Genomic DNA, 15356 nt, shown 5'->3' with positions numbered 1-15356 from the left:
CCCCCATATACTCTGTTGTAAAAATTCCAATAGTTCAATGCTCCATACCTGGAAGTTAAATTTTCCGTGCTGTCATCTCTACTATTCAGATATCCACTTTGTCACACTGGCATATAACTGCATTTTCTAATTGTGGAATAGCTTGACTATGTCTTTAGCATTTCTGGATTTTGTGTGTTTTGGTTGTAAGATAACACCCCCTTGAGTTGAGAATATTACTAAACCAACTAACCTGTGACTCCTGTGGTAGGGGATGGTTTGCCCTCATTGCTTCCTTTGATGGCCTGCACTGTTATCTGGTACTCAGTGCCTGGGTTAAGACCTGCAAACAAAAATCCAGTTCATTTGCCCATAAATATAAACACACATTATTTGCACTCACTCAATGCCCTCACACTCAGTATTTATTCAATGCCCCATGCAGTTCAGAGAGTACTGGATGAAATGAATGTTAAAGTATTTTATAACAAACACATGGCTACACTGCTAACTCCAAGTTTACCAACACAGAAAGGGGTAACAGTTCAGGTCAGGGATGAGTTAGGGTGGTTTTATAAGAGTCAGGGAATTTCAGTGGCGGCTGGTAGCCTTTCAAACAGGGGAGGCTGGTCGGTTACGATATGTCCAGATTTTAAAAGAAAAAAAACACATCAATTTTGCCCATACTCTTGACTCTGATCTGGCTGATTGTTGGCAGGGTCACAAACTGTGAAATAACAGGTTCTTTTGGCCCATTAGCCTACTGTCCAATATACATGATGGTGGTGTTGGGGGGGATATATTTTAACATTTTATATTTTAAAATTGTGGCATGTTGTTTAAAAATTGATCATTACTGAAAGCAACTCTTTGTCAGGAACCTCAGCAGTAACAGCAGAGTGTTCTGGAATAGGCACAAGCACTGACCTTGGGGAGCCAAACATAGAGCTGGGTGCCACACATTTAATTCAATGACACTTTCCCTATATTTTACTTATTTTGACTGAGAAATGTTTTATTGACAATTTTGATAACCCTTCACTTTTAATCCAGGTCTGTAGTGTGAAATGTTCTCGGCTGTGTTTTTGTTTAAAAATGTTTTCCAAATTGTAGCTGTGTTTAATTCATATTCAGAAAAATATGTATTCCAATATAATATACTCAGTATAAACATTTTAAATAGATTCTATATTTTTGGTCCATCCATGACATATTACTAAAGTAGCCTATTTACTGTTGTTGATGTGGGTCACTTGCTGTTAGCCAATTCACTTTCTCATACCAGGAGAGCTGAAAGGAACAAGTATTATTCCCTACCTTTCTCACCAAGTCAATTTGAGGCGTTGGTCTACCCTGCTCTTTAATTTTAATTTTTTCCTCGAAAGGAAGACTGGCAAATGGCTTCGCCAAAATTAAATCAGCAATGCTTGGCATCCATGCGCAGCTTTCTTGCTAGCTGACTAGCTCCCTCAAGTTCAAGTTCAGTCACTCAAACGAAATTTCTGGAACTAAGATAGCAAACTTGACAACACTATATTTACACTTTATTTACAATGAAAATATATACAAACTAAAAAAGCTGGTAGAAACCGTATGTAATGAATGAAATCGAAATGTAAGCTGATCTCTTACAATACACCACACCACTTGCGAATCCGCATGGGACTGAACTGAAATTCACCGCTGCCTGTCTATAGTTGAAACGAGCTGTCAATCAAAGAAAATATCCGGCTGCTTTCACCAATCACCAGTCTCCTCGCGGAAACTGCCATGTCCCTCCCACTGTGAGGCTCGGAGTCCGTGGGCGGGCATTTTCGCAGTATTTGTCCAATAACCGTCTTGCATTTTGAGATTGACAAGTGCATAGCTCCCAAATGCCATTGAAGTGCACTGAGGCTGGGCTGCATCGCGCTGTCACGAGGGGGGAAAACTCACGCACACATTAGGCGAACTGGGGAAAGTTATAACGGAATGATTTCGCACTGTAGTTGGGTTGAGCACATCTATTTCTATGATTCTGGATCTGAAATAGCAATGTTATAAGGTTGGCTATAACATAAGCCTAGCGTAATTCATCCTACACGATGTTCGTCATTTTTAGAGGAGGCTGAGCCTCCCTCATTGTCTTAGAGCAATCGCCCGTGGGGAATGTGTGTGGTGTTCTGAAAGAAGTTTACCTATAATGGTGTGCACAGTCCTAGCCTCATGGCTCTTGGCTACGTTTTTCATCTCCTCTTGGCCGTCTGGACTGGCATGACGTAGTTTAAAATAATCCACCTCTGTTTCTGGGTTCTGCCAGTCCACCTGGATAGAGTCCTCTGTCTGTCCAAGTACACGAAGACCTTCTACACCAGGCAAACCTGTACCAACACACAATATAAGGACTACTACTCACAAAAAATAATAATAAAAAAAATGATGTCAAAAGACATGTGTGGCATGTGCAAAATTTTGGACTTGTTGGTCTTGTTGAATGAATTTCTGTTCTGAGATATGATTGGGAAGCTTGTGCTTTTCATCTTCAGGTTTTTGCTGATATTTACAGGAATTTAATCTTCTATCTGCCTGTGCAGTGTTTCCTGTGCCACTGGCTGTCATTCAGTGTTGTGCATGAATGCACTAACTGAGTACCATTCATTGAACATGCTCATATTTTTGGTGAATTGAACAAATCAGTTTGCATCTAATGAATGTGAACGTGAGTGTCTTTCACTCTGGTGAGCATAAACGATACTCACAAACCAGAATTAGGGATAATAGGCAAAAAATTCAATTTCATATTGTAATATGAAATACAATATCTCCTGATTGTGCTTTGGAAAATTATTACGTAACCATCTTCATTTTCTAGCACGTTCCTTGTCTTGACTAGTGTTGTCTTATGGCAATACGCTCTGATGTGCTGCTCATGACACTACTGATTTGCTGGTATCAATAAAGTAGACTCTAAGAGCTTTCTAATGGTAGGTGAAATTTAATATTTTAATTGCTGAACAAAAAAAATCAACTTGGATTTTTGGAGTAGCTCATTTAAAAAAAAATGGGAAGAAATGAATGTGCACAAGGCAAGTTCATGTTTTGGGACTGGTGAACTATGAACATGAACTACTTCATTTTAATCTGTGTGAATTGAACTTAAAGCTAGCTCTTGCTAAGTGTGAACTTGCACAACTCTGGTCATATAACCCAAAAATGTAAGATTTCCACCCTCATGCTTAGCAGTTGGCAAGGCGTTCTTTACTGTAACTACCACTCCTTTTTTCTCCAAACATACCTTTTTTTGATTGTGGCCAAAGAGTTACAGTTTTACTTCATCAGTCCTCAGTAGTTTTTTTTTTTTTTTTCAAAAATGCATCTAACTTATATAGATATTTTGCATGGTTTCCTTCTGATGATTCTTCCATGCAGATCATGTTTGTGCAAGTAATGCTACAGAGTAGAACAGTGCACCCCCACTCCTCTGTCAACTAAACCTTCTTTCAGTTTGCTGCAAAGGTTGTTTTTAGTTCTTTTCCCTTCAGAAAATCAGTGAAATATGTAATTTAGCCAGGGGTGGAAGAAATTTTGCATTCAACGGTCAGTCATTAACTTTGCAGATTTTGCATTCAATCTTAATTGCTCTTTACCTGTTGTGGCTGTAATGTGGTCCAATTCACTGCTGATGCCCTTAATGACAGCCTGCACTTGCACGATATAGGTAACTCCAGGTTTGAGGCCTGTGATCAAGTAGGAATTTTCGGTGTTGGGAACACGGATTTCCTGGATGGCTCCCTCATACCCATAAGGATAGTAGGAAAGCAGGTAGTACTCGGCTTCCTTTACATGTTTCCAGCCTACCAGCAGGGACACATCAGTCACCCTGATCACATGCAGGCCTTTTGGACCCAGTACTGTAGAGAAACACATTTTCATGTTCAAAATGTATTATTTATTATTATTTATTATTATTACTACTATTACAATTTATTACTAGTGTTTTAAATCCATGAGGCAAAAGAAAAACCTTTTTACTTATTTTTTTTTAAATAAATTAGCAAGTAAGCAAGCTCCACCAAAGTACCATGACTCAGTAGAGGTTTTGATTTAAAGTGCATAAACTCTGTGGCAGTTAATTTAACACTTCCAATTTCATACTTATCATTTTATGAGGTTACATTTTCTCTTTTAACCCTAAATTTCTTTTGCCCTCTATATTCTTGCCTCCCCCAGACACCTCCCCATTTTCTTCCCTCTTTCACCATTGCTGTAACCTATCTTACCTTAAGTAATATACTTCTGAATTTGTGGTTCTCCAAGAATCTTTACTAACAGCTGGTCCTGTTATTACATTTTTCTCTCATTCCAGTGTGGTCACAAGATGTGCCCATCAGTTATAATTGAATACAAGCCACAGCTCATTAGAAAGGCTAAGTATGATGGTCGTGCGTGCTCATAAACAGATATATACTTATACTACATACACCCATACAGACAGACAGACAGACAGACAGACAGAATTTTCAGCAATGTTTCCATATACAGACTACTAACTATCGTACTGACCATAAAAAAATAAAAATAGTGAATCAGTGGTTAAATCCCAGAAATAAAAAAAAAGTTGTTTGGGAAATAGATGCTCAGAAGACCACACTAACTAGGAAAGAATTCACTGCAGGTTTGGACATTGTTCCACATGATGAAAGTTCAGGAAGTCAGTGTTTTCATTTGGTTTAGCACAAGCCTTTTCATTTCGTGGCAGTTAATACTCTTACCTCATTCCAATGTCTGCCAGTCACAATTTCACCTTTAAATAATAACCCACAAAAGGCCTCTGGGATAAATAGATTCCCATCTAATGACTTTGGAGAAAGCATAGTGCAAGAAAGTGTGCACTGCATTCTAACAAATGAATAACAAAACATGGCAAAATTATATGTTAGCTTTATGAAAGGTAACATGTCTATAGGACATTTTTTTTAAAAACAAATTTCTGATCACTGAAAAAGATTGAAATCTGTACTCTGATTCAGATCATGCATTTTTTGGACTAAAGATACATCACTCTCATTATGGTACCCACAATTCTCTTAAGTACAAAACAAATGTCACCGTTTGAAGTTAGGGCTCGTTTACACAGCCCCAGTAGGTATATGTAGTCAGTGATCTAAAGTCGGCACATCTGCACACTTCTGATCTGGCACAATGAAATCCAGCATGAACTTACAATAAAGCTCCCAACTGATTCCCCTTTTGATGATTAATCCCACCCATGATGTGGGAAAGAAATTTGATTTAATTTATTCTCACTCCCAGGGCCTATATACATAAGCCATCATTGCATGATGTGGCTTCATATTCCATGCTGAAATTAGTTCGGTGCCTTTGGGCTCCCCGAGTGCTTCCACAAATATTTACCAGTTTTATAGATATTAATTTTGAAAACAGCAACAATATAAATCATCATATGGCTACAGGTTTCAGAGGTCATTTGAACAACCGCTTGGCCGTATTGTTAGTAATATGAATCCTGAAACAATAACATTGACAACACTGATTGATTAGTACCATGTGTGCAACAATGCTGCAGTAGTGCAAGGGAAAAAAATGACTGACAAACGATTGACAGGTTAAACCATCACATACCGTTCTAGCTCCATCCATGTCATGTGCTTGAAATTATAATTCAGCCAGCAATTCAGCTGCTTCAGGGAACGCTTGCTCTTTACTCATATGGACTCAATTATAATGTCTGACTCAAAAGTATTAACATAGACAATACATCCTTGTCTAAGATTCATGCCATTCCCCATATTATTTTTAAAGATCACATCAGTGCATTCCTACCCTGAGGTACTTGATCCTTATGAAAGGATGTAACAGTAAAGCTACCTGCAAGGAGGACAGTTGAGTCCTGCTACTGGAAACTGCTTCTTTTGATATTCATGAAGGTGCCAGAAAGTAATTCATCTCATCTCATCTCATCTCATTATCTCTAGCCGCTTTATCCTTCTACAGGGTCGCAGGCAAGCTGGAGCCTATCCCAGCTGACTACGGGCGAAAGGCGGGGTACACCCTGGACAAGTCGCCAGGTCATCACAGGGCTGACACATAGACACACAACCATTCACATTCACATTCACACCTACGGTCAACTTAGAGTCACCAGTTAGCCTAACCTGCATGTCTTTGGATTGTGGGGGAAACCGGAGCACCCGGAGGAAACCCACGCGGACACGGGGAGAACATGCAAACTCCGCACAGAAAGGCCCTCGCCGGCCACGGGGCTCGAACCCAGGACCTTCTTGCTGTGAGGCGACAGCGCTAACCACTACACCACCGTGCCGCCCAGAAAGTAATTATACTCTATAATTACCTCAAATTCTTTGTATGTTTATGTTTGCATGATGTTTAAATTAAAAGAATGCTACACCTCTGAAGCACATGCTGGAATTCTTCATGGAATTCTATCATCTATCTATGATGATAGAGGGCCATAATTAAATATTAACATATTGGAGTGTACCATGATTCCACCAACAAGTGATCTATGAAACTATGTACCCATGCTGAATTTGGTTACCTTTATTGCCCATGGGCAGATAGATTTCATCTACAGGTCTGTCAAGCTGCTTTGTGACAATGTATATTATGCTATAGAAAGTCACTCACTCATCTTTAGTAACTACTTTATCCTGGTTAGGGTCATGATCAGTTTGGAACCATTCCTGGGAATACTGGATGCAAGGTGGGAGAATTCATCCTTGATGGGAAAGCAGTCCATCCCAGAACACCATACATACACCAATTCAAGAAAATTCAGAAAACCAGAGAACTTGGAGGAAACCTGTGAATACTGGGAGCACACGTGAAAGTCCATGCAGACAGTAACCTGGACTCAGGATCAAACTGTGGACTCTGTAGCTGTGAGAGAACAATGCTATTCACTGTGTATCCATAAATTAAATTTAACTGATCTGAACTCAACTGATCTTAATTAAATTGCCCTAGTAATGTCTCTGGACAAGGTTACCTTTCAACAAGTACAAAAATAGTGATTTATTTTTCTTTTTTACTGTTTTCAAATGTGTTACAAACATAAATATTTTGTCAACTGTAGTATTGTTCAGATTTTTTTTTTTTCTTTTACCAGCAGTTTTTATGTCACTCATATTTATGATTGTTGTTTTGTTTTGGGTTTTTTTGCTTTTCACCCATAATCCACATAAAATCTGCCATCTTCAAATTTGATTGAATCACAAATTCTTTACTATTAACAGTGTTTGTTAACTACATAAAAAAATACATACCGTACCTAGCGCTCTAATGCCTCATTTCAACATTGCTCTGTGTAGTATTTATACACATTTATTCATTCCTATGGGAACTGCCGTGACCTCCAATGTATTTGCAAAATTCCAGTCTAGAAGTTGCCTCAAGTACATTGAAAAATGTTAACTTTTGCAGCAGATTTTGGAGAGACTGTATGCATAGGAAATTAGCACTGGAAAAATGAATTTAGCATTGGAAAAATGAATAGCAAGCAGACCATTTCATTCAATTCAGTTGCCTATGTTGACAGTCATGTAACGTTATAATTAAAAAGAAACTAGCTATTTTAACACCTTATGAATGGGAGTAAGTTTATTTTGCTAAAATACACCACCTACTGTAGATTGAAGTTAAATAAAAGTGGGAGAGTTCATGAAACATATTTTGAAGAGAGAATCTACATAATCATGCAACCTTTTCCAACAGGCAAAATTAGCTTCTCACCCATGGCTATATATGATGCGGTGATATTTTGATTAATTTGGAAAGAAATGTTTCCTTGCGAAGTGGCACGGTGGTGTAGTGGTTAGCACTGTCACCTCACAGCAAGCAGGTTCTGGGTTTGAGCCCAGTGGCCGAAGCGGGCCTTTCTGCGTGGAGTTTGCATGTTCTCCCCTTGACTGCATGGGTTTCCTCTGGGTGGTCCAGTTTCCCCCACAGTCCAAAGGCATACAGGTTACGTTAATTGGTGGCTCTAAATTGACCGTAGGTATGAATGTGAGTGTGAATGGTTGTTTGTCTCTATGTGTCAGCCCTGCGATGACCTGGCAACTTGTCCAGGGTGTACCCCGCCTCTCGCCCATAGTCAGCTGGGATAGGCTCCAGCTTGCCTGCGACTCTGCACAGGATAAGCGGTTACGGATAACGGATGTTTCTTTGCATTGAACACTGGAGGGCATATTGCATATAAAATTATACATAATTACAAACACAAAACTGTGTCAAAATGAGATATAACTGTATAACAAAATATTCATCTGCGATTTAGTCACAGACTTAGCTTTCCCTTGCATTTTACTATGCTTTAGAATCATTTGTACTAAATTTCGTCTCTATTTTCACTAAAGATCAAAGGATTCATATTCTTGGCTGTGTTTGGTTGTGCGGACTACCATTAAAATATAGCTGTTCCTTGTGTTCAGTAGTTCATCCTGTGAGGAACTTACTCAATGAGATATGCTTGGGTTTCATTTGAATTTTTAAAAATTCAGTCATTTTAATAAGCTTGCCTACCGCAAGTGATCCCCACAACCTCAAATGAAGTATGGTTGAGTATGGGAAACTGACATGAACCTGACTAGAATACAGATAGTCCTGGGTTTGCATTTGTTACCAAGACATAACATGCTGTCTAGTGGAAACACTCAGACACTGATACATTACATACGGTTTCATATACAGCCAACTGTCATACCTTTAAATCTGAAAGAGATACATACTCCCAATAACATATCCAACACTCTTAAGGATAATCAGATATCTGAAATCACCAACTTAAAAAATTTCCTGAAGAAATCTTACCCAGAGAGCAGTCATTTCCAAAAAATCCCTCGTCACAGAGACACTGTCCATCGATGCAGCGGCCATTCTCTTTGCACTCACTTGGGCATTTCTGTATGCCGCAGGTGTCTCCAGAGAAGCCCTCAAAGCACACACACTTGCCATCCATGCAGTGGCCCTTGTCATTGCAGTCATCAGGACATGTGAGCAGACCACAGTCATGGCCCATGTAACCAGTGTAGCAAACACATCGTCCATCTACACAGTAGCCATTATTGTTACAATTATCTGGGCAGGTGGAGATGGAGCAGTCTGGACCCTTCCAGCCCGCATCACATTTGCAGCTGCAGGTGTTGTGCTGATATGCACCATGGCCACTACAGCTTGTGTCCACACCTAGTAGAAAGCAGGTCAGTTGCATGAAATATGTAGATGAACTGGCAGAACATCAACTTGCAGTGAAGACAGATATTAGATCATGGTGTAATGGTTTTTATAGTTACTCCTTCTACAGCAATTATCAATTCTTTTGATTAGTAACAGCAGGTCAGGAGTATATATGGCTAAATTTGAAATCAGACAATATGCTTAACAAGTGGATTACAGTAGAGGTATATGTAGCTAAACACTTCAGTAAAAATGGGACACGACAATTTAATCTTATGCTTGTGAGATAACAGTTCCTGAATCAGCTGCAATGTTGGCATGTGAACTAATACCTGAGCTTCCTCTGCAGCAGCCCTGAGCACACTGGGACTTCAGGTAAGTAACCTCCTCCTCTAAATCTTTGACACGGTACAGCAGGGTCTTGAATTCCTCTGAATCAGTTAAGTTGCAGCTAGATGATGGAAACTTAATGTTGTGCTTAAAAACAATATCCTTCTCCCCATCCACCATCATGACCTGACCCTCTGATGCTTGGTCCTGGGAAGGCAAAACTGCCTGCAAGGCCTGCTTACAACCAGAGTCAATCCTGTACACATGACTAAATGTGAATGTTTTGTCAGACTCTTCTGCCTGCGTAACAAGTGAGACTACATCCAGCATCCCAAACAGGACCAATCTGAGCCAATTTAGCCTGGGAAGCATGGCCTGTGGAAGAGACACACAATCAATTTCCCATGGACATCCACATGCAAATTCAGAGATAGACCACATACATTGGCCTTTATGCTAACTGGAGTGCTTTTGGTCTTTTTCTAGCAGAGACCATGCCTTGTTACATGCACAATAAAGTTGGATGATTGATCCAGACATTTCATTAGGTTTAATGTGGTTAAGGTTATTTTACTTGAGAAACGTCTCATCCTGTAATAAGAACTGAGCAACCCTTTTGCTTGGCTGGTATATTCCACCTTAACCTTTAATTATACAACCGCAGCCACAAGAGCCTAAAGAAGCATGGAACCCTTTATAACTGACTGATGTCATTTCTAATAACAGTGATGTCATCCAGAATCCTTTCTAACCTCACACAAAAGTGGAATATGTAGCATTTAAAGGATGTTTAAAAGTAAAAAAAACCAGGATATTATATATATATAAAAAATCATCTCATTATCTCTAACCGCTTTATCCTGTTCTACAGGGTTACAGGCAAGCTGGAGCCTATCCCAGCTGACTACGGGCGAAAGGCGGGGTACACCCTGGACAAGTTGCCAGGTCATCACAGGGCTGATACATACAACCATTCAGACCTACAGTCAATTTAGAGTCACCAGTTAACCTAACATGCATGTCTTTGGACTGTGGGGGAAACCGGAGCACCCGGAGGAAACCCACGCGGACAACATGCAAACTCCGCACAGAAAGGCCCTCACTGGCCACGAACCCAGACCTTCTTGCGGTGAGGAGACAGCGCTAACCACTACACCACCGTGCCGCCCATATTTTATATATACACAGTATATATATATATAAAACAAGCATCTTTATCTTTATAAAATAAATGTTGTAAAAAAATAATAATAAAAACGTTACATGTGCATTAACTGCTCATCATGGAACGAAATTTTGTAAGTATGAGCAGACGTAGCTGGGTTTGCCACTGAAATCAGAGAACATGTCCTTGTGGGCCTATTGGGCCCCAAGGCAAGGGTCTATATTAAAGCCTTTTGAGCAACTCCTTTTACTGGTATGATGATAAATAAAAACCCATGTGGTTTCATAGTGGTTTCTTTAACTGTACAACAAACTTGTAATACATGGTTAAAATGTACTAACTAGGATTATGTAGTAAAATATAATGGAATTATTGCATGCATAATTCAAGAGTCTTTCCATCACTTAAATTATTGCACAATTTGTTTTACAGCTGAAGACATTTTAGGAGCTCAGAATAAAAAATATTGCACAATGTGCATCAAAGTGTGGTACAACTGTGAAATGGCAAAAAGTTGAAAACGTGGTATTGGCATTCCCAGTGGACAGAAACATGCATATTCTGGAATTGCACAATTGCATAAGTAGATGCAAAACATCAGCACTGGCTGGTAATTTCAAATTGCCCTTTCATTCTCAAATATGGAGATATGGAGGTTCATTTAAAAGGAAATTAAAATTCAAGGAGATTCCACTTCCTTATAGGTTTATCTGGTCACATATAGGTTTATCTGGTCACATAATGAAGATTGTTTTCCAGCAGATCCCAATTTTACTGTAATTTCTAGCAGATTTTCGTGAATTTCATATCATAATTAATGTTCTAACTATCTGGAGAAACAGTATTTCACAAATGTGCCAATTCCACCATGAAACTTTTAAAGTCTGTACTGCATTTTAACTGCATTTGAGGTTAATACAGGCATCCAGTATTGTTTCAAATGACTCCAAATGGCATTGACACTGGGGAATGGAGTAGAGGAGTGTATGAATGAGTAGATTGCATTTCTTGAGTCCAAATTACATCCTCAGCTACCACTTGTACATTAGACTTACAATGACCAATCAGAAGAATTGTTTATTGATCCCACTCATATACCAACATATCAACAGTTTTTGTTTAATGCTCCAAATCTGCTGTCTTTTATTGCTCCTACACTGGGATCATTTGAGACCTGCCAGTTTCTCTCAGTCCCCACTGATCAACAAAAGACAAGCTGCCAGAATGAAACCCTTTCCTGAACCTCTGTCCTAAAATGGTTCACACAAATATAATCATAATAGTAACAGTTGCCCGTGCTCAGAGGGTCAGATCACTATACTGGCACCATCAATTGTAATTTACTTAATTTATCTTCCACGTTGACTGAGTGCACTAAGGACACAAAGCATGAGTTCAGCAAAGCTGGACACATTTCTTTAAGAGAAGTTGCCTTGTTGGATGTCTACTTATAATTTTCCTACAGTGGTTGGTCTCAGGCTCTCTCCAGGGTCAAAAAGCTACTGGACAGCTGCATATAGATCACATTCCAACCCTGAATGTTTACTCTTCAGTCTCACATATATATCAACAAGCTGCAGGTGGTTAACACCTACATCACAAGGTCAGTGGAGATACAGACAGTAAAATGGCCAGATACTCTATTTTGACGCATCTCCATATAGCCACAAACCATAGACTCTCATAGAAGATTGAAGAAAAGAGTAGCTTTACCACTAGCACTGTGGTTGCTATCTCCTCATATTCCTTGGATAGGTCCAAAGGAGGATCAAGGGCAACATCATTCTCTGAGAAAAAGGGACTGGCAGAAGAGAGATGAAAAGGAAAGTGTGTCCCCTGTCTGTGTCCTCCTTGTCTCATGAGATACATGAGGCAGTAAACCAAAAATGGTCTGTTCATCTGCTTTTCAAAGCAGAACTCGAGTCCTGCGGTTAAGCCAGATGAGGGTCTTCGTGGTCTGCAGAAATGCTGCTAGGCAGTTTCAAAGCAGCTACAAAGATTTTTACACTAGTGCATTTCCTCTTTGGTCTGCAAGTGGGAAGAGCTGAAAGTAATTATCTTACTGTATGGGATGCCATGGACACCAGGAACTGAACCACAGCTTCTTTGAAAGTTACCAAAGCCCCCAAAATCACACACTTAGCCGAACACAAAAAATAAGCAGTTTAATATTTTCCTCACAGCTGAGAATATGATGCTGCATTCTAGGTACTAGCACAATTCTTTTCAGCTTATTGTATTTTCTTGCAACCCAAAAGAAAGTGCACTGGTGTAAAATCTGAAGTTAAACCAGCAAGCTACAGTAACATTCTATATCTAGCATTCTACAGTGTAAAAAAATAAGGGCACTGGAAGAGCATCAAAATATCTTAAATAATGCTTAAGATGCTTAAACATCTTTTAAATAATGACAACTCAAACGCTTTCCTCATGTTTGAAGGAGTTTCTTTTAAATGGAACATAACTGAACAAAACCAACATTTAATGTTAATGCTCTTCATTGTTGTAATGTATGGTACGCTGAGGTGTATATATTAAGCTGTCCACTCTGGCATGAAGGAGCAAAGAAATGACCTTTGGCTTATGTTGAATTCCAGTGTGTAAATCTCTCCACGTTCTCCATTTTTCATGCCCACATGTTTAGAGTCAGAGCACTATGGTTACATTGCAGTTGATTCTGCTGCTTCCCTTTACAGTGATATAATCGATAATATATCAAAGACATTTAATGATGGTACCCTCTAATCCATGGGGAATTTTTACAATGGTAAAAGTGAACAAGACTCTAGGACCACAGTGCAACCTATAGACAACAGAAGCTCTAATGTACACAGGACTGCATAAAATGGCAATAATCTGACACATGTAAGATATACTATACATGTGCAGAAGTGAAAATATCCAAAATTTCATAATTATACCATATAATCAGTCAGTTTTAGACAAACCACACTGCCCTATGAATTTTATTTAAAATAGCATGTAAAGTGTATAAATAGTATAGAAATTCTAAAGCATATAATTCAGTGCATTACATTCATCAGCTTACATGTTTAATCAACATTTGACCTAAAACTGGCGAATAAAATGATTATACCATTTAAAAAAAGTCATCTCCTCATACACAGTATCAAAAGCAGAAGTGAAAATTTCCATACCACTGTGGTTATTTCTCTAATTCTGAATGTCACTCCTCAGTCTGCCTGAATACAAGAATCTCTTACTGTTACTGAAAGTGCGATGTAGCGAACACCTGTTGAGCAGCTCTGACTTGGCCCATCTGAGCAGTGTTGCAGTGAGTCCTCATACAGGCTCAAAAAAAAAAAACCTCATACAGTTTAAATAAGCAGCCTTGAACCAATAGGCACCCTGGGCGTTCCTTTCTTTGCAGTTCAGGCATCAGAGAGGGAGATAATGTGAGGAAATTCCACAACTCGAAAGTCTGGAACAAATAATTTCTTCAAGCATTACTTTAACTACCTTCCCCACCACCCCCTACTGCCCACTCTACCCCCTTGCAGGTCATTTTTCATATGCATCATTTTTCAGGTTTGCTGATGTACAGTAGATGCAGATTTTAATATATCTCTATTCCAGGCAGTGTGATATGTAACGAAACCCAGAGGAACACAGCCAAGATCAACAGAACCCTGAGCTGTAGGTTTGAACACATCACTAAACTAACCATTTATGAGAAGGTGGCCATATTTCCACACAGTCTCTCACAACAAGAAGACATTTAATGTAACTCACCTTGTTAATGTGCAGTGGTAAACACTGAGTTCAGTGGTGATCTTCAAAAGGATGCTGAAATTCAATGCTTGTGATGGAAACCCTGAGAGAATGTCTCAGAAAATCTTCAAATGTCATCTCTCAAAAATTAAAAATCACAAAACACTGAAATAAAATTCATGATTCTCATAAAGGCATTCGAACAACAATATTCCCAAATCACGAATCAATAATGGATGTAAAACATCACAGCATTAAAAGACGAATCTAGGAATCATTAAATATGAATCAAATGCACACACTGAAAACACATTATGAAAAGGTTTGATTTTTGTGTTTTTAAAATTATTGCAAAATAAAAACCAGTTAAAGACGGTTGTACTTGTAAGACTCAAATGCCATCTTTATGTTCCTTTATGTATATTGACTAGTGAAACACTAGAAGCAGTGGAAAAGAAAAGGCTAGCTAAAAGACAAAAGGGCATATGGCTGACTAATGAAATACTAGAAGCGGTGGAAAAGAAAAGGCTAGCTAAAAGACAAAAGGGCACAGCAAACAAAGAACATAAAGAACTAAAGCATGAGTACAGTGGCACTGCAGACTTGACAAAGAAGCACATCTCCAAAACATCTGCACCAACACAGAGAATGATAAAGAAAAGAAACAGCAAGGCAGCTTATTCTGCAGTTAAAATGATCACAGTTTCTCCAACACCAAGAATAGGGTCAATAAAAAGTAGTACTGGGAAAATCCTGACAGAAGAAGACGTGAAATGCCGTTGGCTAGAATATACCAAAGAATTGTATGAAAACCAAGGAAGTAAAGATGGAAACTGTGCCTTTGCCTGGGATACACTACAACAAGAAGCAGCACCATTTCTGTCAGAAGTAGAAAGAGCAATCGACAAGATCAAGACCAACAAAGCTCCTGCCCCTGACAATATACCATCAGAAT

General features: G+C 39.0%; 1 protein-coding gene across 4 annotated transcripts in view; it reads right to left on the bottom strand.

Moving 5' to 3' along the window:
• Nucleotides 1–13970, bottom strand: part of tnn (tenascin N) — a 43548-nt gene extending 29578 nt beyond the window's left edge. For 2 of the 4 annotated variants that reach the window (XM_060931099.1, XM_060931123.1), the window contains exons 1-6: nucleotides 13923–13966; nucleotides 9507–9879; nucleotides 8809–9183; nucleotides 3606–3869; nucleotides 2157–2339; nucleotides 233–322 (exon numbers count right to left, since the gene is read on the bottom strand). In XM_060931099.1, the coding sequence (XP_060787082.1) occupies nucleotides 233–322; nucleotides 2157–2339; nucleotides 3606–3869; nucleotides 8809–9183; nucleotides 9507–9879; nucleotides 13923–13949 (1312 nt within the window). In that variant the 5' untranslated portion in view covers nucleotides 13950–13966. Of the gene's footprint in view, nucleotides 1–232; nucleotides 323–2156; nucleotides 2340–3605; nucleotides 3870–8808; nucleotides 9184–9506; nucleotides 9880–13827 lie in introns of all 4 variants that reach the window. The other 2 variants (XM_060931116.1, XM_060931107.1) reach the window with 2 other exon arrangements.
• Between the last annotated feature and the right edge of the window lie 1386 nt (nucleotides 13971–15356).

This window comes from Neoarius graeffei, chromosome 1 (assembly GCF_027579695.1).
Source record: "Neoarius graeffei isolate fNeoGra1 chromosome 1, fNeoGra1.pri, whole genome shotgun sequence".
NCBI classification, from domain to species: Eukaryota; Metazoa; Chordata; class Actinopteri; order Siluriformes; family Ariidae; genus Neoarius; species Neoarius graeffei.
Note: the sequence above shows the minus strand (reverse complement) of the source record. Positions and strands in the feature narration are given on the sequence as shown.